The 20,540-nt window shown below is 35.9% G+C and overlaps 3 protein-coding genes and 1 pseudogene across 3 annotated transcripts; 1 reads left to right on the forward strand and 3 right to left on the reverse strand.

Annotated features, from left to right (window-relative positions):
• Window positions 1–526: 526 nt before the first annotated feature.
• On the reverse strand, window positions 527–2,184 carry LOC137837014 (malonyl-CoA:anthocyanidin 5-O-glucoside-6''-O-malonyltransferase-like). Its single transcript, XM_068645823.1, has one exon. It carries the CDS (start codon window positions 2,083–2,085, stop codon window positions 715–717), a length of 1,371 nt encoding a protein of 456 aa, XP_068501924.1. The 5' UTR covers window positions 2,086–2,184; the 3' UTR covers window positions 527–714.
• Window positions 2,185–6,003: 3,819 nt separating this feature from the next.
• On the reverse strand, window positions 6,004–8,641 carry LOC137837011 (receptor-like protein kinase FERONIA; annotated as a pseudogene).
• Window positions 8,642–14,981: 6,340 nt separating this feature from the next.
• LOC137836384 (ubiquitin-like-specific protease 1A) lies at window positions 14,982–16,355 on the forward strand. Its single transcript, XM_068645113.1, has 7 exons — window positions 14,982–15,079; window positions 15,155–15,244; window positions 15,320–15,439; window positions 15,535–15,663; window positions 15,747–15,850; window positions 15,966–16,056; window positions 16,136–16,355. Exons 1-7 carry the CDS (start codon window positions 15,023–15,025, stop codon window positions 16,241–16,243), a joined length of 699 nt encoding a protein of 232 aa, XP_068501214.1. The 5' UTR covers window positions 14,982–15,022; the 3' UTR covers window positions 16,244–16,355.
• A 2,429-nt stretch (window positions 16,356–18,784) lies between these two features.
• LOC137836756 (protein FAR-RED ELONGATED HYPOCOTYL 3-like) lies at window positions 18,785–20,188 on the reverse strand. The gene is made up of 4 exons (XM_068645479.1): window positions 19,265–20,188; window positions 19,061–19,165; window positions 18,870–18,967; window positions 18,785–18,791 (listed from the first exon to the last, which is right to left on the reverse strand). Exons 1-4 carry the CDS (start codon window positions 20,186–20,188, stop codon window positions 18,785–18,787), a joined length of 1,134 nt encoding a protein of 377 aa, XP_068501580.1.
• Between the last annotated feature and the right edge of the window lie 352 nt (window positions 20,189–20,540).

Genomic DNA, 20,540 nt, shown 5'->3' on the forward strand with positions numbered 1-20,540 from the left:
AAGATGGTCTATTTGTTTACCACATGCTGTCCAAACAGTGTTTGTTGGAAAGTGTGTCACATAGAAAAAGAATACCTCTTTATGCTTTATTCAAGGTAATTTAATTGCATCACACAAACCAAGGATCCATCACATTCATGTTAAAGAACAGAACACAGAATTCGGACATAAGAAAATAAGAAAACTACCTGCGTGAACTAGTTGATAACAAAAGCATAATTTCCACAAGAGAACTATTATATGAACATGGTGCATTGATACCCATTTTTCTTCTACACCCACTTTATAATTTTTTATAATTTTCAAATTTAATTCTTTGAATTTTCAAATTTTACTCTTTGAATTTTCAAAGTATACTTTTCCTGGTGTATTCCACAGACAAATTATTCTTTCACACTACCATTTTTTTCTCACATTCACATTTATAACTCCGTTTAATAATAAAATATTTTATTTAACTAATAAAACAAATATAAACAAAATTTTAAACTAAAATAATAATATCTTTAGAAAGAAAAAAAAATGATAGTATCAAAGTATCTGTAAGTATTCCATATACCTGCATTATTGAATCAGCTCTTATAACAGAATAAGCTAATTCTCACCACACAGTCATTTTCATTTATTTATCCCACTAAACTAACATATATGAATAAAGTGGGTAGATATGAAAGGGAAAGATTACATTTTTCTGAGAGCAATGAAGCTTGAAACTTAAAGAGAATCAAGTCCTTGAACAAAAAGGGTACTAAAATCTTCCATCTCAGCTTTACTTAACACCAGTCCAATCTCAATTCCTCCACTGATATCCCTACTTTCACTGAGAGAAAATGCTCCAGTTTTGTCTGTGGATATCATATCCACCTTCTTTGGCCTTCCCCACCCAAAATCAATACCATAAACCTCAAACAATGGAGATCCAGCAGTAGAAAAGAATCTAGTCTCCCTGGGTTTATTCATACCCGCACCAAATCTTTCTGCTCCCTTCAACACTCCCTCTTCCTTCACCCTGTTCAAAGTCTCAACTATCCCCTCCAAAGCACAAATGAACCCATCTTTTTCAACCAACTCCTTAGTCAGGACCACAAAGCTCCCTCCTGCAACGCAATTTCCAAAATATGTGGCAGGAATTGGAGGGTCCAACCGCGATCTACAGTCAATACTAAATATGAAAAACACATTTTCTTCCTTCACTTGTTTCACTTTGACCAAACACGCCAACACATAAGCACACGTAACACAAAAGGTTGACAGATGAACATTCCCTTTCATCTTAGAGTTTCCATGTTGTTTGAGCTTTAGAATCTGTGAAGGGGTCAATTCAAACAAACCTTTGAGTCCATCGCTTGGTGCTTCCGTAAGAGACTCCCACACCTTGAGACTTCGGTTATTGGAACCATTCTTATTCTTCCACGACTCCGCGTACAGTTCACCGATTCCAGAAGGGTCTCTTATCAATGATCTGTCAAAGAAAGGTGTAAGATGCTGAGGTAAGGATGGTGTAGTAGGGTTTTGAAGGTTAGAGCATATGTAGGCCCATGATTTGAGGAACATGGTAGAAGATTTTCCGTCGAAAGCTGCATGGTGTGTGGTGATTCCAATGCAAAAGCCAGCATTTGGGAACAAAGTGACTTGAACTGCCAACAGAGATGACTTATCATGGGAATTGGCCAAGTTGGGTGCTAAGTTGTGTCGTTGTGATGCTTCACAGAGATGGGAGGAAAGATGGTTGAAGTTTTGGTGGGACTCAGCAACAGTGAAGGAAACAGTGTCACCGGGGAGATAGTTGATGATGGGTTGGGGAGAGTGAGAAGGCCATGTGAGGGTGCCGGCGAAAGGGAGAAAGTGTTGGAGAGTGAGGGAAAAAGAGTGTTTGAGAGAGGGAAGAAGAGAGTGAAGGAATGAAGAGGTTGGGTGTGGGAAGGGATAGAAGAAGAGACGTTGAACAGGTGGAAATCGAAGCCATAAGAGGTCGAAGAAGGTTAGTGGAAGGGAGGTGGGAAGAAGGGTTGGTTCATGAAGTGGTGCCACTGAACAAACTTGGATAACTTTGAGAGGTTCTGGGGATGCTGCTTGTTCAGCCATGGTTCAAAGGAATGGAGATGTGAGGCTCTTCAAAAGGAAGCCAAGGGATGAGTTTTATAGGATGGGGGACCTTCATAACCTAGTAGAACTACTTTTTTAGCGGTGAAACTACCGGTGAAACTAAAGGGATTTATTTTTAAAATATAACATATTTATTATATAAATTTAGTTTGATAAAAATAAAATAATATAAAAATAAGTAATGTTGCTATTTGATAAACATATCATATCTATATGTTTAGATTAATTAGTTGAGAGTGTTTTGATTTAGGATAATTTTGATAATTCATATTTTTTATACAAGTTACAATTTTTAATATTATTATTTTAATATTTTTTTTATATTATTTAATTATAAATTTATTTTTATTATATATATTTATATTTAAATCTATATTAAAAGTTGTATAGGTTATAAGTATATTTTTCTTTTATTTATTTTTAATAGTGTAAATTGTAAGATTAAAAATTTATCATTGTGTATAAAAAAAGAAAAAAGAATTAATAATTAATTTTATACACATTTTAGTTAATTAAAATAATATAAAATTTCAATTATAAATAAAAATAAAATAATATAAAATTAAAATAAATAAATACAATTTAAATATAATTATATTATTTTTTATTTTATTAATTTAAATTATTTTTTTAGATAAATTAATGTATTTAGATAATTTTAATATTATTTAGGATTATTTAATTTATATTATATTACGTTATATATATATATATTTATATAAAAAAATTTAATATTAATCATGGTTTTTATTATTATTATAAAGAAATTAATATATTTTAAACACAATAAATGAGTATTTAAAACATAGGATGAACATTAAATAGTCATTCATTGAAAGGAAAAATATATAAAGTCATTGAAAGGAAAAATATATAAAGTCATTACATTTAATTCAGAGAGAGATAAAGACATGTTAATTTCTTCGTAATTTTGAAATTATGACAAAATTAAGAACATACTATTAGAAAAAGAAAACACATCCCTAACAACATTTGAATCTTTATTGTGGAGACCTTCAAACGTTTTTTCTAAAGACATATATTATTTCTTTGTCGGACAATAATTGCATATCTTTCATCGCTAAAATCTTCAATGCACCATTTGAACAAATTACATGCTAGAACTATTCCACTTCTAATATGTTTTGAAGAGAAGAATAAAATTAAACAATGAATAACTTAAAAATAACATTCTTAAGTTTGCATGAAACCTAGTTGAATAAATTTTACCTTGTACTTAGGACAATCCCAAAATCGTTTTTCGACATTTTTTTTCAGTTGTTATTGTTCTCAAAACAGAACAATCTCCACAACCACAAATAGGTGCAATAACCCACCAACATGGGTAAAAGTATAACGTTTTTGCACAACACTACCGGTACAATTAGACGGTGATAAGGTGTGATACGCAGACATTGAAGGCCACTAAAGCAATACTCTCAATTCTCCAGTAGAAGTAATGGAGCCTAAATTTGATTTATGCATAATATAAATAAAATGTTACAAAAGTTGCATTCAAAGAAATATCATTCGCTAAATGAGTACCATGAAAACTTGAATATTAATTAACAATTTATCAATGTTCAACATGAAAAATAAAAATAAAAATTACAATAATAATAACATAATGATAATACAATCGTTGGCTAAGTGACTTCTTGCTTGGGCGTTATTGGACTTGCCTGGGTGAGTTTCACGAAAAAAGACCCAACGTCACTGGAGTAACTTCGCTTGGGTGAGCTTTGGTGAATGTTGGTGTGTTCCAACTTTCTCTTTTTAACTTTGTATATTCCCATTTTGCCCAATCATCTCTATTTTTCCACAGAATCCTTAAATTAACATAAATTTGAGAGTAAATCGTTCTTATTCAAATTAAAATCACAAAATATGTAAAAAGGTATAACTTCATAAATTAGAGATTATTTTATCAAATAATATCCATAAGTGTCTGTATTTTAATATGAATTATTATAGAAATTTGGGACTTATCAATAGTTGAGGCAACTTTGCTGGGCAATAAGGAGGCCCTTGCCATTAAGAACAAAGATACAAAAAAAAAAATATGGAGGTTGAGATGGACTTATTGAAGATGGAGTTGGAAGCCATGAGCAAGGTGAAGAAGGAGGCTGAGGAGATCATCGGGCGACTTTAAAGGGTACTTCAACAATCACAGTGTCGCAATCGGAATCGTGACGGGTGGACGACAAACCAAAATGATTTTGGAAATATAGAGAATGGAGTTGCTATCATAGTTTATTGCAGAAAACTACAGAAAAAATGGAAAGTTAGTATGCGAACTAGATTCGGGGTTCGGGAGTTGGTTACGTGTAGGGAAGGTATTAACACCCGTACTGTCCGAAGATAGTGCCTTTAATTAAATTCGCAAAATGAGTGTGGTTCTTTAAGAATGATTGCTTCTTTTTTTTTTAAAAAAAGAGAAACAAAAATGTTGTTTAAAAATAAAGAAAAAAAATCAAATTTTTTTATTTGGGGTCGACAAGGATTGTCCTTGGCCCTACCTATGTCTGTTTGTAATGAAAAATTAGGGTTTACATAGTTCTAAAGGTTTTAATCAATTTGGAAAGAATTTTTCCTGGTGTGAGCTGGACTTTTGCAAAAGTGAAATGAAATTTTGAGAAAATTAATCCCAATAAGGATTGACCTTGTTCCTACGTATTTCTATTAAGAACAGAAAATCAAGGATTACGTAGGACAATTGCTTCTTGTACCATATTAATGCACCCAATTTCAGTATGAAAAGACAAAAATGTCCTTAAATAAAATAGGATATATATAAAAATACATTTCGGATCCCCTTTTTCATAATATGTTTCTGGATTTTTTTTTTGTATTGTGGATTTTCTTATCCGAATGAGATTTTGATTTTTGTTTCCGGATTTTAATTTTCAGATCATAATAATCTCTTTCGGATCTAGTTTTCCAAAATATGTTATTTTCAATTCTAGATTTTCATTTCTGAAATGAAAGGTATTTCCAGAAATTTAAAATTGTGTTGGGTGCAGGTTTAAAAAGATTGGGTGTAGGAAGAATTTGCCATTACGTAGTTCTACCAATAAGAACTGGACATTTTTTCTTAGAAAAAAAATTGTTTGTTTGTTGATATTTTTAATTTTGAATTTTTTCTATTTTTTGGATTTTATGTTTTTATTATTTATTATATTTTTATCAAAAGAAGAGTATTGAGTAAAATGTGATGCGTACGATCATACAGTTACTCAAATACTTATTTTAGGAAAAAGTAAAATATTTATTATATTTTTTTTAAAGGAAACTATAAGCTAATGGTGTATCACATAAAAAGAGTGACAAATAGTAAAAGTGTTGGGCCAACTAAATAGACACAGGCTTATTTAGGTAAGAGTGGTTTGGATATTGAAAGCGTTGTTGGCGAATAGCTAAATGTGGCAGTAGAATGCGTCCAAGCTTTTGAAAGCGTGGTGCATATAGTAAAGTTATGGAACACTAAAAAATATCATTAAATATAAATTAATTTTAGAGACAAAATAGTTAGTTAGTATGTTTACTAAATTAGAAATCATTTTATAAACTAAAAAATATTGGTTTGTAAAATAATTTTTACTATTAATAAAAAAATTATAAAATATTTTTTAATTGTTTTATTATGATAATCGGAGTTCCGTTTAATAAATATGTTGTTCCATGTATAAACGTATGATTTTTTATTTATATAATATTATTTAACTATGAGTTATAATATATTATAATATATAATAGGATATATATTATAACTCACGTATTTCGGTGGAGAATAGGTAAATTTAGCAAGAAACCTTGGACGTGTCGTAATTGGGAAGAGATAGAAGCAGGTTGAGTTTTATACAGAAAAACTTTCACGTTATCACGAAACTAAACACATAAATTTGGAGTTTGGGTTAGCATTATTGAGTTAGTTCAACGTGGCTTTGGGTCGAGAATCTCGGAAAACAACTCAAACATCAACTTATCATTGTCCTTGGAATCCCTATGAAACACATCTTCACGAACTTCTTCTTCGCTTTCGTCGGCACTCTCTTGCAGTTTCAATGCAGACTCCAGCATCAAAACGACATCGTTCATGGACGGCCTCTGCATCCCTTCTTGTGACAAACAACTGATTCCAATCTCGCAAAACATGGCGAAACACTGTGGAGCGATCTTCCCCTTTAATATGGGATCCGCAATCTCCGCCACTGTCCCGTTTTGGTAGCAATATCTTGCCCAATTAGCTAGTGACACCTGTTCGGTTTCTCCCGTATGGATAAGAGGAGAACGAGCACAGAGTACCTCAAACAACACCACCCCAAAAGAATACACGTCAGACTTCTCCGTCAGCCGCTGCCGAATAAAATACTCCGGATCCAAATACCCAAAGCTGCCTTTCACGGCGGTGCTCACATGGGCCTTCGACATCTCATTTGGCCCTATTTTGGATAGCCCGAAGTCCGAAACTTTCGCCACCCACTTCTCATCCAACAAAGATGTTCGTCGTTTTCACGTCCCGATGGATGATCACGTGCTTCGCGCCACTGTGAAGATAGCGTAGACCGCGCGCGGCGCCAATGCAAATCTTCAAGCGCTGCTTCCACGAGAGGGATTGTCGGTGCCGTAGAGATGGTCGCGGAGGTTTCCGCGTCCCATGAAGTCGTAAACGAGGATCATCTCTTTGTTATCGCAGCAGTAACCGATGAGTGAGACCAGATGGCGATGGCGGAGCTGCGAGAGGATTTGGATCTCGTTCATGAACTCGCAAGCCCCCTGCTGGGAACCCTGTCTAAGGCGCTTGATGGCGACCGGGATTGAACCGTTGTCGATGTAGCCCTTGTACACGTGGCCAAATCCCCCTTCGCCGACGATGAAGACGCTGTCGAAGTTTTTGGTGGCGGCTTTGATCTGGACGAGGGAAAACCGATGGCATTGATCAGACGGCAGAGAAAAATTGTAGTCGTTGGTTGACTTGGTCGTTGAGAACAACAGCGGAGTCCACTTGGAAGTGGTGGAGAACAGGACAAAGAAAACGACAAGCGAGATGAAAACGAAACCTGATACTACCCCTGCCGTGATTACAATCATCCGCCTTCTGTTATTAATCGGGTCCGGGATAGGTCCGGCGAGGCCGTTAGTCTGAACCGGGTCTGGGTTGGGTCCGGCTAGGTTGTTTGATTGGGCTTCGCTGATTTTAAAGATCTCGAGACCGTTCAGGAAGGCATCGCTGTAAGTCGTATCCACACCGCTTTCGTAAGGGTGCATTTGAAGCGAGAGATTAAACTTTTTCTGATTACCATTCTTGGGAATCAAAACGGCGTAGTTTCTGTGCACAGCTACACCTTTTTGTTTCTCACTCCATTTCATTACATCTGCACGGTCTTCAGCCAACTGGCTCGCTATGTAAATGAAGAATCTCCTATCACTCATGTCATTGATAAGAGGATCAAGCTCGCAAAAGTGGAGCCTGAGAACGTAAGTGAAGCCACAATCAACGGGGAACACCCAAGTCAGGTTGCTCATTTTGTTCAGAGTGCCGTTTGTGCCCTGGTTACGCGCTGTTCTGAACAGTTCCTTCGGTGCCACGTAATCAGGATTCACGGTTATGCTCATCTTCCCATCGATGTCAGCTGGTAGATCATTATTCTTTGGATTTTCTTTAATAAAATAAGCTTTTTCGTCAGCCCAATCCCTGAACAAACCGGTGTCGTTTTCTGGCCGGATTTTATTGCCTCCAGAGTTGATTCTATACTCAGTCTGGAGCGCATAGCTGGTTCCAACGCTGTAGAGCGTGCTGGTTCCGACTTGAGTGAAGCCTATATCATTTGGTTGGGTGTAATATAAATCGGTTGGCATGGAAAGCACCTCGATTCCATTGATGAAAGCGTAGGAGTTTGGATTGGAGGGAGTGAAGGTGAGGATAAGCTTCTCACCGTCGTTGACGTTGACCACGTATTCTCTAAAGATAGTAGTGGTGGCTTGATCATCGGCGTGAAGAGAGGCGTTGAAAGCGTTGAGGAGAGTGAATTGGTTGCATTGAAGGGTGAAAGAAGCTTGGTTGCGGGGAAAGGAAGGGTAGTCGGAAGGGTAGAAGAAGAGGCGAAGGAATTTGGGGCCTGGCGAGACGGGGAAGAAGTAGTTGAATTGGGAACGGGACAAGCGTGCAGTGGAGTAGGGGATTGGATTGGTGGAAGGAGACTGTGTTGTTGCCTTCGCTGAAACGGTGGCGTCTTGGAAAGATAAGTAATTTGTGTCTTCGTCGCCGGTCCACCTTCTTTGACCGTCGGAGGAATTTCCGGTGGTGCCGCAACTGATGGTGATAATATCCTCTGGGGTATAGGCTTGGAGGTGTGTGGAGAAGTGTAGAAGGAGGAAGAAGAGTGTTAAGGAGATGGTGAAGGTGATAGCCATGGTTTGTGGTGAGAGGGAACAGAAGTGAATGAAGTCGCGAAGACTTATCATAAGTTTCAATGTATCATTTTCCAAGTTAGAATTGCATGGAACGCAATGAGAAAAGAACATGCAGCGTTGTTTGTTAGGGACGGACCACTGCCTGTCTATTCAGTTGACGGTTTCTACCAAAATCGAAAGTGCAAAAGCAAAACCGAACAAAACCTGTTAATGTTTTATTGGAGACTTAAAACAAAGTTAAAGAACTGAGAGGGCAAAGGAAAAAGTTTCTTTAATAACACCATGAGAAGTGAAAAATATATATTTGAAAAACACTTATATTAATATAATAATGTTTTTAGTTAAAAAATAAAATGAAAATGAATAAAATATTAATTTATTGAGATATTAAAGTTATGTTTTTACTGTTCACAGTCTCAACATATCAGCATGGCAAAACATACACATAACCATTAATTTTATAAATTTTAATTTTTCATTAAATTTAATTACATTTTACCACTCTTATAAAATTAAAATTTGAATACCGATAAAATGAATGATATAAATTGTAAGATGGTAAAATTGTAATATTATTCTCAGTCGAATTTGGGCTACTTATACTTCACACACATGACTGGTTTTAGTAACCTAAATATTATTCTCCATTGAATTTAAATTAGTGTGAATAAATAATTGTCGTTTCCTTCAACGTTTTTAGTTATTTTTTATTGTTTTCAAGTCAGGCGCTTTTTGTATATCAAATATCAAATATTTAATTTTTAGTTATAGATTTCATATTTTTTTAGTTAAATTTAATTTGTATCTTCATTTAACTTATATTTTGGATATTGATATAATACTAAATTAAAGATACTCTCTTTTAGATAATCAAGTTTCTAGATAATAATTAATCGAAATTTAATAAGAAAAAATATTCACAATGTCAAATGGCGAGCACCTTCGAGAGCACAGTTTCTTATGGTGACTTAAGGTTCAACATATCTATACTAGCACTAAAAGACTTTAATGACACAGTGGTATCAAATCGAGAGGAATGCTCTCACACGCTTGAGTCCACCTAGTCATACCGAGGGGCTCAACTAGGCGGGAGGTCCAATTCGACGACACCCTCAACGGGGTTAACCGAAAGAAAAATATCCTCGACCATCCCACCTGCACTAGCTTTGTCGTTAATACAAGAAGACTTTGAAGAACTTGGAGAACTCTTTGAAGCCGTCTCCGAAATATGGACGACGTCAAGCAGAGGCATCTTCTCACAACCTTAGAAACCTTACAAGTCGAACTATCAGACAAGGAAGAAGAAATGGTTACCTCAAGTTTTTCTTTTTTTGGACTCAGTAGTATGTTGGAGAGGAAAAAATGATGAGAAGGAAAAGTAAGAAAAGGAGGGGACCACTAATTATATTTATGGAAAATGATTATTTGACACTTCCAAACCGTTTGCTCCAATTTACACCTGTGTGACGTGGAGGAATGGATGATGTGGCATGAACACTTTTGGTATTTTTGGTAAAAGCAACGTGGCATGTGATCTGAAAAGGGGGAAGAGTGTATTAGGGTTTGAAATTCAAATTTCCTGCAAGCATAGGAACGTGTAGAGATAGACGAACGGTGACTTCGGTGACTGCGGAGAAGAAGTTGTGTACGGTGACGACGGAGAGGGCAAAGGTGCAAACTGACGGTGACGGCGGAGTAGTGCTAACTGAGGGTGGTTTAGTGCGAACTGACGGCGGAGTAGTGCGAAGTGACGGTGGTGTGCGAAACGCTGCGAGGAAGGAGGAGAAGGTGGTTTGCGAAACGGTACGAGGAAGGAGGAGAAGGTAAGTTTGTTTATTTTGGTGTAGTGATTGACCAAATTTGACTGCGATAGTGGATGTATTTGAGATTGTGCATGCATAACAAGAACCTGTTAAAAAAGCATCATCTGTTTATTCAGAAATTTAAAGTTAAAAATTCAATGTGTAGGTAATTTCTTCTTTTTTTTCATAGACAAGATGATAGGTAATCCTGGGAACTGAATCTGTATGGGGTGTGTGACTGTGAAGGATTTTGGATTGATGTTCTATTTCGTTGGCTGACGTTCGAAATTGATATACTGAGAAGCAACAAATGTATCTTAGAAATTAACGTGGGTTCATGGCCTAAGTCCTGAAGGGCAGTTATAGGTTTTTGGTCTCCTAATCCTTCATATGAAATTTCATGAAAATTTTACAAGTCCTAACACATTTGGTAAGTTGGAAAATCATGTGTTCATAAAAGTACTTGTAATTCCAAAAGCCTCCTCTAAGGTTATTCTTTTTTGGACATTTTGTTAACAGCAAATAGGTATCATCATTTGGTGTACATATTATATTTAGTTTTTTACCCTTGAGTATGTATTTGTTGTCTAGAATACTGCAAATATTTTATGTTTCAGCCGAAAAGAGGAATTGTCACACACACCCAGAAACGAAGTCAGTATATTAAATTTCTATCTCATTTGTACCCTTATAGTGTAAGTGGGGAACCATTAATAACTCTTTGCATGCTGATTGTCTTCATTTTATTTTTCAGATTCTTGTATTTGGAACTGAATGTTGTGTGTAGTTGACAATAGTTGGATGGTATGAATCTTATTTGGGTGTGTTTTAGCATGATGTGGTGTTCATTGGAACCCTGGTAGTGAAAGTGGGGACCCATGAGTTAACTAGTGGGACCCATGCATTACTTTCTGCATGATCATTTTCATAAATTTTGTTTTTGGATTCCAAGAACTGGAAGTAATTGTTGTATGTAGTTTGGACATAGTTGGATGGTATGAATGTTAATTGGGTGGGTTTTAACATGATGTGGTGGTCATTGGAACCCTTATAGTGTAAGTGGGGACCCATGTGTTAATAAGTGGGGACCCATGAATTACTTTCTGCTTGGTCATTGTCTTAAATTTTGTTTTTGGATTCCAAGAACTGGAAGTGATTGTTGTGTGTAGTTTAGACATAGTTGGATGGTATGAATGTTAATTAGGTGAGTTTTAGCATGATTTGGTGGTCATTGGAACCCTTATAGTGTAAGTGAAGACCCTTGTGTTAATAAGTGGGGACCCATGAATTACTTTCTGCTTGGTCATTGTCTTAAATTTTGTTTTTGGATTCCAAGAACTGGAAGTGATTGTTGTGTGTAGTTTAGACATAGTTGGATGGTATGAATGCTAATTAGGTGGGTTTTAGCATGATTTGGTGGTCATTGGAACCCTTATAGTGTAAGTGGGGACCCATGTGTTAATAAGTGGGGACCCATGAATTACTTTCTGCTTGGTCATTGTCTTAAATTTTGTTTTTTGATTCCAAGAACTGGAAGTGATTGTTGTGTGTAGTTTAGACATAGTTGGATGGTATGAATGTTAATTGGGTGGGTTTTAACATGATGTGGTGGTCATTGGAAACCTTATAGTGTAAGTGGGGACCCATGTGTTAATAAGTGGGGACCCATGAATTACTTTCTGCTTGGTCATTGTCTTAAATTTTGTTTTTGGATTCCAAGAACTGGAAGTGATTGTTGTGTGTAGTTTAGACATAGTTGGATGGTATGAATGTTAATTAGGTGGGTTTTAGCATGATTTGGTGGTCATTGGAACCCTTATAGTGTAAGTGGGGACCCATGTGTTAATAAGTGGGGACCCATGAATTACTTTCTGCTTGGTCATTGTCTTAAATTTTGTTTGTGGATTCCAAGAACTGGAAGTGATTGTTGTGTGTTGTTTAGACATAGTTGGATGGTATGAATGTTAATTGGGCGGGTTTTAACATGATGTGGTGGTCATTGCAAACCTTATAGTGTAAGTGGGGACCCATGTGTTAATAAGTGGGGACCCATGAATTACTTTCTGCTTGATCATTGTCTTAAATTTTGTTTTTGGATTCCAAGAACTGGAAGTGATTGTTGTGTGTAGTTTAGACATAGTTGGATGGTATGAATGTTAATTGGGTGGGTTTTAACATGATGTGGTGGTCATTGGAAACCTTATAGTGTAAGTGGGGACCCATGTGTTAATAAGTGGGGACCCATGAATTACTTTCTGCTTGGTCATTGTCTTAAATTTTGTTTTTGGATTCCATGAACTGGAAGTGATTGTTGTGTGTAGTTTAGACATAGTTGGATGGTATGAATGTTAATTGGGTGGGTTTTAACATGATGTGGTGGTCATTGGAAATCTTATAGTGTAAGTGGGGACCCATGTGTTAATAAGTGGGGACCCATGAATTACTTTCTGCTTGGTCATTGTCTTAAATTTTGTTTTTGGATTCCAAGAACTGGAAGTGATTGTTGTGTGTAGTTTAGACATAGTTGGATGGTATGAATGTTAATTGGGTGGGTTTTAACATGATGTGGTGGTCATTGGAAACCTTATAGTGTAAGTGGGGACCCATGAATTACTTTCTGCTTGTTCATTGTCTTAAATTTTGTTTTTGGATTCCAATAACTGGAAGTGATTGTTGTGTGTAGTTTAGACATAGTTGGATGGTATGAATGTTAATTGGGTGGATTTTAACATGATGTGGTGGTCATTGGAAACCTTATAGTGTAAGTGGGGACCCATTTGTTAATCAGTGGGGACTCATGAATAACTTTCTGCATGGTTATTGTCTTCAATTTTGTTTTTGCATTTCTGTAAGTGGAACTGATTGTTGTATGTAGTTTAGACATAGTTGGATGGTATCAATGTTAATTAGGTGGGTTTTTGCATGATGTGGAGGTCATTGGAACCCTTATAATGTAAGTGGGGACCCATGAGTTAATAAGTGGGGACCCATGCATAACTTTGTGCATGGTTATTGTCTTAAATTTTGTTTTTGCATTCTTGTAAGTGGAACTGAATGTTATGTGTAAGTGACACATAGTTGGACTGTATTAATGTTAATTGAGTGGGTTTTAACATGATGTGGTGGTCATTGGTTTTTTGAAGTTTTAGAGAATGGAAACTTCACGGTCCAAGAATTTTGTCCGTCATGCAAAAGCTGATATGAAGGTACTAATTTTACATTTTGTTCATAATAGTTGAATATTTTTTGAATTGACATGGTTGAATAAATAAAGTTTTCGTTATTGGTTTATGTTCTGATGTTGCAGGTACGAGTTAGGCACAATGTGCTGACTCAATATATTGTTGATGTCAACCGTAAACTTAGTAGGTTTCAACAAGAAAGGATTAAACAAACTCCATTTAAGTGGATGCTTGAAATGGACAAAGTGTTGGATATATCTAACAGCCTCATGAGAGAATTATTAAGTAGATGGGCAGCCGATAAGGAAGCATTTAGGATTAGAAAAAGTATAGTTCCATTTTCAACTCTTGATGTGTGTTTTGCATTAGGATTGCCGGTTGTGGGGGAAGAGGTGAAAATGGAGAATGATGGGGGAGGTGTTGTGAATACATTGTTTGAAGAAGGGGAGGAAATGAATTTATCAACAATTTTGAAAAAGTTGGAGGATAAAAATTTGAACAAAAATGTTGATGATTTTGTTAGGTTATACATATTGCTAGGGTTATATGTATTTTATGTTCCTAGAACTTCTAGAACATTTACTTCTTTTGCTTTTAAGTGTTTAGACAATTTAGATGCATTACAATTATATAATTGGGGAGGTGCAGTGTATAATGTCTTAGTTACAAGTTTGACGAGGGCATCCCAAGTTTACTACGAAGACAAGAATGTTAGTGAAATATATTTGGCAGGTTGTGTCGCTGTTTTGCAGGTTAGTTAAAATTTCTAAAATTATGTTGTCTTAAATTATTAGTGATTTTGTTTAATTGTTAATTAGTTACGTATTATATTTTTGGAAATAGGTGTGGGCGGTCCACCATGTGGGTGTTGGCGACCGTGCCCAGTGTATTGGTTTTCCACGATTTTTGCATTGGCCGAGTGTTAATAATCGTGGAAGAAGGTTACATAAAGTTTTTTTATTTGCTGAGGTATATCTGCGAATTGTTTAGTTTTTGGTGCATGTTATTGCAGAAAATTTAGATTAACTCAAAAGTAAGTGTTTTTCCAGATTGTATGTGATTGGCCAGTAAGTGCTGAAGAGGAAGGAATCCAAATTTTGAAAGAAGCCTTAGCAGATTCTGATGAGGGTGTTGGGGAAGGTAGTGGTGGTAAAAGTGAGTGGGACGACTTAGTTTACCAGCACAAACTTTGTGAGAAGAAAGTTGCAGATAACGAATTAAAAATTGATCATTTGGATAAGCAAATTAAAGAGGTCCGACAAATGCTTGTTAAAGAAAACGAGTGGTCAGTTGGATTTGTGCGTGGAGCCAACCCAACCTCTCATGGAGCAAGCTGTGCTGGTCCAAGCTCATGCAGTTTGGATATTTCCAAAATTTATAAAACATTTTTTGCATTCAAGTTTGACATGAAACGGTAAGTACATATAATTGTAGGCATTACTTCATTTGTTGTTATTGCTTGATTATTGAGTTGGTGTTAAATGTTGATGTAGTGACATTGTGGATATACAAAACAACATGTTGACGAGGCTGGATTTGCAATCATTAAGGCCGCGATCAAGAGTTGACAATATGGTAAAAATGTACATATTGTAGTAGTTGTTCTATTTACTTGTAATATTTACTTAGTTATGTTGAATGTGTTTGTAGGTTATGCTATTTGTAACCGGCTTCTTAAATATGAATCAAATTGTTCATTTTGGAGTGGTGAATCGCTTTTCATTCAATCCGTTTTTTGCGGTTAGTGTTGATTTAAATTCATTTTGATTTCTTTTAAGTTTTTGTTATTACTAATAATAGAGTTTGTTGTTGCAGACTCGTGTAATTGAGGAGATGATCAACAATGGGGTACAAAATTCATGGTCCAGTTTGGATTACATGTCATTTTATGAGAATGCTTTATTCCCATATCAGGGAATATCTTATTGTGATTATGTAAGTTAATATTATTGATGTTTTCTGTGAAATTTGTTGGTGTTTGTTAGAATGGTGATGTTGAGTGTGACTTTAAACTTTGCAATGTTTTGTAGGTGTTTTTCCCAACCGTGTTCAAGGAACACTGGTGGCTGTACGCACTCAATTGTCGAACCAGGCAATTGCATGTATTGGACTCCATTGGTCATGGAATTCAAGATCGATTCAAGATTGATAAAGCAATGGTAAATACCTGGATGTTGTTGAATACTTATGAATATATTTGGTTTGGATTTCTTTATCATTGTTGTTAAATTGCATGTTGTAGGTTGATCGTCTACAACACCTTTTTGAAATTCTTGACGAATTTTCTGGAAAGAGTGGTCCTCAAATTTCATTGGTAAAAGAAAATGTTCCCTTACAACCGAATAGGTTAGTATTGACAATAATATTCATATTTATTTTGATTTGATATTTTCTCTAATTTGGTTTGGAGTTAATATTTTGAATTCTTCTTTAGGGTTAAATTTATTTTGGTTGTATGCAGTTATGACTGTGGTATTTTAGTTGTGAAATATATGGAGTTGTGGGATGGTTCACAACACTTGGAAGGGAATACCTTTCCCAATTACACCACGGTAAGAGTTATTTTGATTACTTAACACATTTTATTTATAGTTTGGTGATTGGAAACTGATTCCACGATATATTATTTAGAAGGAGCTCCTACGCTTTCGTCAAGAGATGCTAACTTCGTGGGTGCTGCATGAGTCTAAAATTCAACGAAAAGCTGTATTGACAAATTTGGAAGTAGATTGCCCTTGATTTTTATTGGACACTTTCAATTGTAACAAAAAAAGTGTTACTTATTATGAGTTGATGTGAACAATGTAGATACTTTTATTTAATGAATGGAAGCATTCTCAATTTCATTTAAGTTATTTAATTTAAGAATTTTTTTATATCATATTTTGGGCAGAAAGTTGTCACTGGAGCACATGAATGTGAAGGTCTTTGTTAATAAATTAATTGGAACCCTTATAGTGTAAGAGGGACCCTTGTGTTAAAAAGTGGGGACCCAATAATAACTTTGTGCATGGTCATTGTTTTCAAATATTTTTTTCGATTCCTGTAAATAGAAGTGAATGTTGTGTGTAAGTGAGACATAGTTGCAGTGTATGAATGTTAATTGGGTGGGTTTTACCGTGATGTGGTGGTCATTGGAACCCTTGTACTGTAAGTGGGGACCCATGTGTTAATAAGTGGGGACCCATGAATTACTTTCTGTTTGGTCATTGTTTTCAAATATTTTTTTGGATTCCTGTAAATGGAAGTGAATGTTGTGTGTAACTGAGACATAGTTGCAGTGTATGAATGTTAATTGGGTGGGTTTTACCGTGATGTGGTGGTCATTGGAACCCTTGTACTGTAAGTGGGGACCCATGTGTTAATAAGTGGAGACCCATGAATTACTTTCTGCTTGGTCATCGTTTTCAAATATTTTTTTGGATTTCTGTAAATGGAAGTGAATGTTGTGTGTAAGTGAGACATAGTTGCAGTGTATGAATGTTAATTGGGTGGGTTTTACCGTGATGTGGTGGTCATTGGAACCCATGTGTTAATAAGTGGGGACCCATGAATTACTTTCTGCTTGGTCATTCTTTTCAAATATTTTTTTGGATTCCTGTAAATGGAAGTGAATGTTGTGTGTAACTGAGACATAGTTGCAGTGTATGAATGTTAATTGGGTGGGTTTTACCGTGATGTGGTGGTCATTGGAACCCTTGTACTGTAAGTGGGGACCCATGTGTTAATAAGTGGAGACCCATGAATTACTTTCTGCTTGGTCATTGTTTTCAAATTTTTTTTTGGATTCCTGTAAATGGAAGTGAATGTTGTGTGTAACTGAGACATAGTTGCAGTGTATGAATGTTAATTGGGTGGGTTTTACCGTGATGTGGTGGTCATTGGAACCCTTGTACTGTAAGTGGGAACCCATGTGTTAATAAGTGGGGACCCATGAATTACTTTCTTCTTGGTCATTGTTTTCAAATATTTTTTTGGATTCCTGTAAATGGAAGTGAATGTTGTGTGTAAGTGAGACATAGTTGCAGTGTATGAATGTTAATTGGGTGGGTTTTACCGTGATGTGGTGGTCATTGGAACCCTTGTACTGTAAGTGGGGACCCATGTGTTAATAAGTGGGGACCCATGAATTACTTTCTGCTTGGTCATTGTTTTCAAATATATTTTTGGATTCCTGTAAATGGAAGTGAATGTTGTGTGTAAGTGAGACATAGTTGCAGTGTATGAATGTTAATTGGGTGGGTTTTACCATGATGTGGTGGTCATTGGAACCCATGTACTGTAAGTGGGGACCCATGTGTTAATAAGTGGAGACCCATGAATTACTTTCTGCTTGGTCATTGTTTTCAAATATTTTTTTGGATTCCTGTAAATGGAAGTGAATGTTGTGTGTAAGTGAGACATAGTTGCAGTGTATGAATGTTAATTGGGTGGGTTTTACCGTGATGTGGTGGTCATTGGAACCCTTGTACTGTAAGTGGGGACCCATGTGTTAATAAGTGGGGACCCATGAATTACTTTCTGCTTGGTCATTGTTTTCAAATATATTTTTGGATTCCTGTAAATGGAAGTGAATGTTGTGTGTAAGTGAGACATAGTTGCAGTGTATGAATGTTAATTGGGTGGGTTTTACTGTGATGTGGTGGTCATTGGAACCCTTGTACTGTAAGTGGGGACCCATGAATTACTTTCTGCTTGGTCATTGTTTTCAAATATTTTTTTGGATTCCTGTAAATAGAATTGAATGTTGTGTGTAAGTGAGACATACTTGCAGTGTGTGGATGTTAATTGGGTGGGTTTTACCATGATGTGGTGGTCATAGAAACCCTTATACTGTAAGTGGGGACCCATGAATTACTTTCTGCATGGTTATGGTTTTCATGTTGCTTTTTCTCACTGCAACTGCATGCATGCAGGGGAGAGGATTACAATAATTTTATGACTAACCTAATTGTCATTCAATTTAACGAAATTCAATGCAACAAATTTAAAATGATTGTATTTTGAAGACATCATGGTTATCATTTTGTTCAATACCCAAGGTACAACCAAATGGTGCAAGAATGGTTTTTATATAACCATATATTGAAACAAAGAAGACATGAAATTGATTTGTAACTTAACTTTGCAGTACAACAAATATTATCAATACATATAGGAATTTATCCCATGTACGATGTTCAAATAGTGAGGAGTTGTGATGCACCAAAAATGATAAAGGTTCTCTTCTATGTCATATAAAACACTTCCTTGTGTGCAAAAAGTTTTGTGGATCCTTCATTACAACCTGCAACCAAATAATGAATTTAACTTACATGAACAAATTGATATCTATAGAACATTTGTTGGGTTTAAGGTCACAAACCTAAACAACTCTGATGCATTTGATTCTTGAGATATTGGTAAATTAGTTTGGACTGAGTTCAACAATGAAAGAAAGCCAACAGACCCCGTACTTGACACCTACACTTTATTTCGTAGTAATTAAACAAAACAAGAAGTTCCAAACGTGAAAAATAGTGAAGAAGTACAACAACAAATACAATAGACACGTACCCCTGCAATTGCATTAGTCATCCCATTGAATGTATTCATGTTCCCTTCAGTTTGATCAGGCAGATTTGCTTGAACACCTCCCACATAACTTCCTTCCTCAATTCCCTAAGGCATTTAGTTTTGAATTAGATATAATATTTACATTTGACATATCAAAGTAAACAAAATAATGAAAAGGTAATGAAAAGAAATAGTTTTACTAACCGTAGTTGGCTGACTAGGAAGTTGACGTCTAGTACATGTATTTTTTCTTTTCGGAGCCTTTTCACACCTGGATTTTTGTCGTGTTGATCGCGGCCGACCCTTTCTTTTCACAAGTATAGGGCTACGGATATCACCGTTGATGTTGATTGTTGTGGTAGGAGTACTTGGTGTTGGTTGTTCAGGACCTCCACAAATGTTATGCTTTGTCCTATCTTGATCATGTCTTCGTTGACCATATTCCAACACAAATTTGTCAAGTTGTTTATGCAAGATTTCTGTTGTATTAATTTCCCCGCTGGCATGTTCAGCTATGTCATAAAACTTCTTGCACAATCCATCATACCTTTGAACTTGTGGATCCTTGTCTTTTGTGCCAAAGGATGATCTTATGTACGTGTGCTTTCGCCTTAGATTTTTACTCCACCTTTCCAATACATACTTTTTTGGGACTTTTGTCACTTTTTCTTGAGCAAGGACAACAAGGCAGTGTCGACACAAAATTCCCCTAAATTCAAATAACAAGCAAGTGCAACATACATGTAGTTGTTCACGGTAAAAAAGAACTACTACATTGCGGTGTTCAGGTTTACCATTTTGGAAAGACTCCTCTACAACAGTGAAACGACATGCATCACCCTCAATATAGGCATTAGTAACAACACAATTCATTTTTCCTCTAAACTCCCCTTGCACCTCATTCAATTTTGCATGTGTGTATTCCGATTGGAACTGTCTTTCAATGCCTAATTGAGATGTGCAGGGAATTATGGTGTTAAGAGAAGCAAAATCCGCTTCACACTCTAATTCGGCCTTATGTTGCAGAGCGTTCTCATACTGTTGCACAAATTGTTGGAGACTTGTGCTTGAATTAATGTACCCGTCAAAAAAAGCATTCATGCTTTCACTCCTTTGCGTTGTTGACATTCCGGCCCAAAAAAATGATTTTAGATAACAAGGAACCCAACGATGTCGTTCTTCAAATAATGTACTAAGTCAATCGTTTGTACTTAAGTTAAACGTACTTATCAAATTTGCCCACGAAGACAAGAAATCATCAACACTTGTGGACTTATAGACTACTGTCTTCATTCCACGTTTCATTTCCTTGTACTGACTATATCCTTGAAGTTTTTCTGGTATTTTTTTCATAATGTGCCAAAGACACCACCTATGACGTGCATTTGGGAACACAACTTCAACTGCAATTTTCATTGCCCTACATTGATCGGTCACAATGCCTACAGGGGGTCTGTTTGACATGCAACGCAACCAACTT

The sequence above is a fragment of the Phaseolus vulgaris genome, chromosome 4 (genome assembly GCF_000499845.2).
Source record: "Phaseolus vulgaris cultivar G19833 chromosome 4, P. vulgaris v2.0, whole genome shotgun sequence".
In the NCBI taxonomy this organism is placed as follows: domain Eukaryota; kingdom Viridiplantae; phylum Streptophyta; class Magnoliopsida; order Fabales; family Fabaceae; genus Phaseolus; species Phaseolus vulgaris.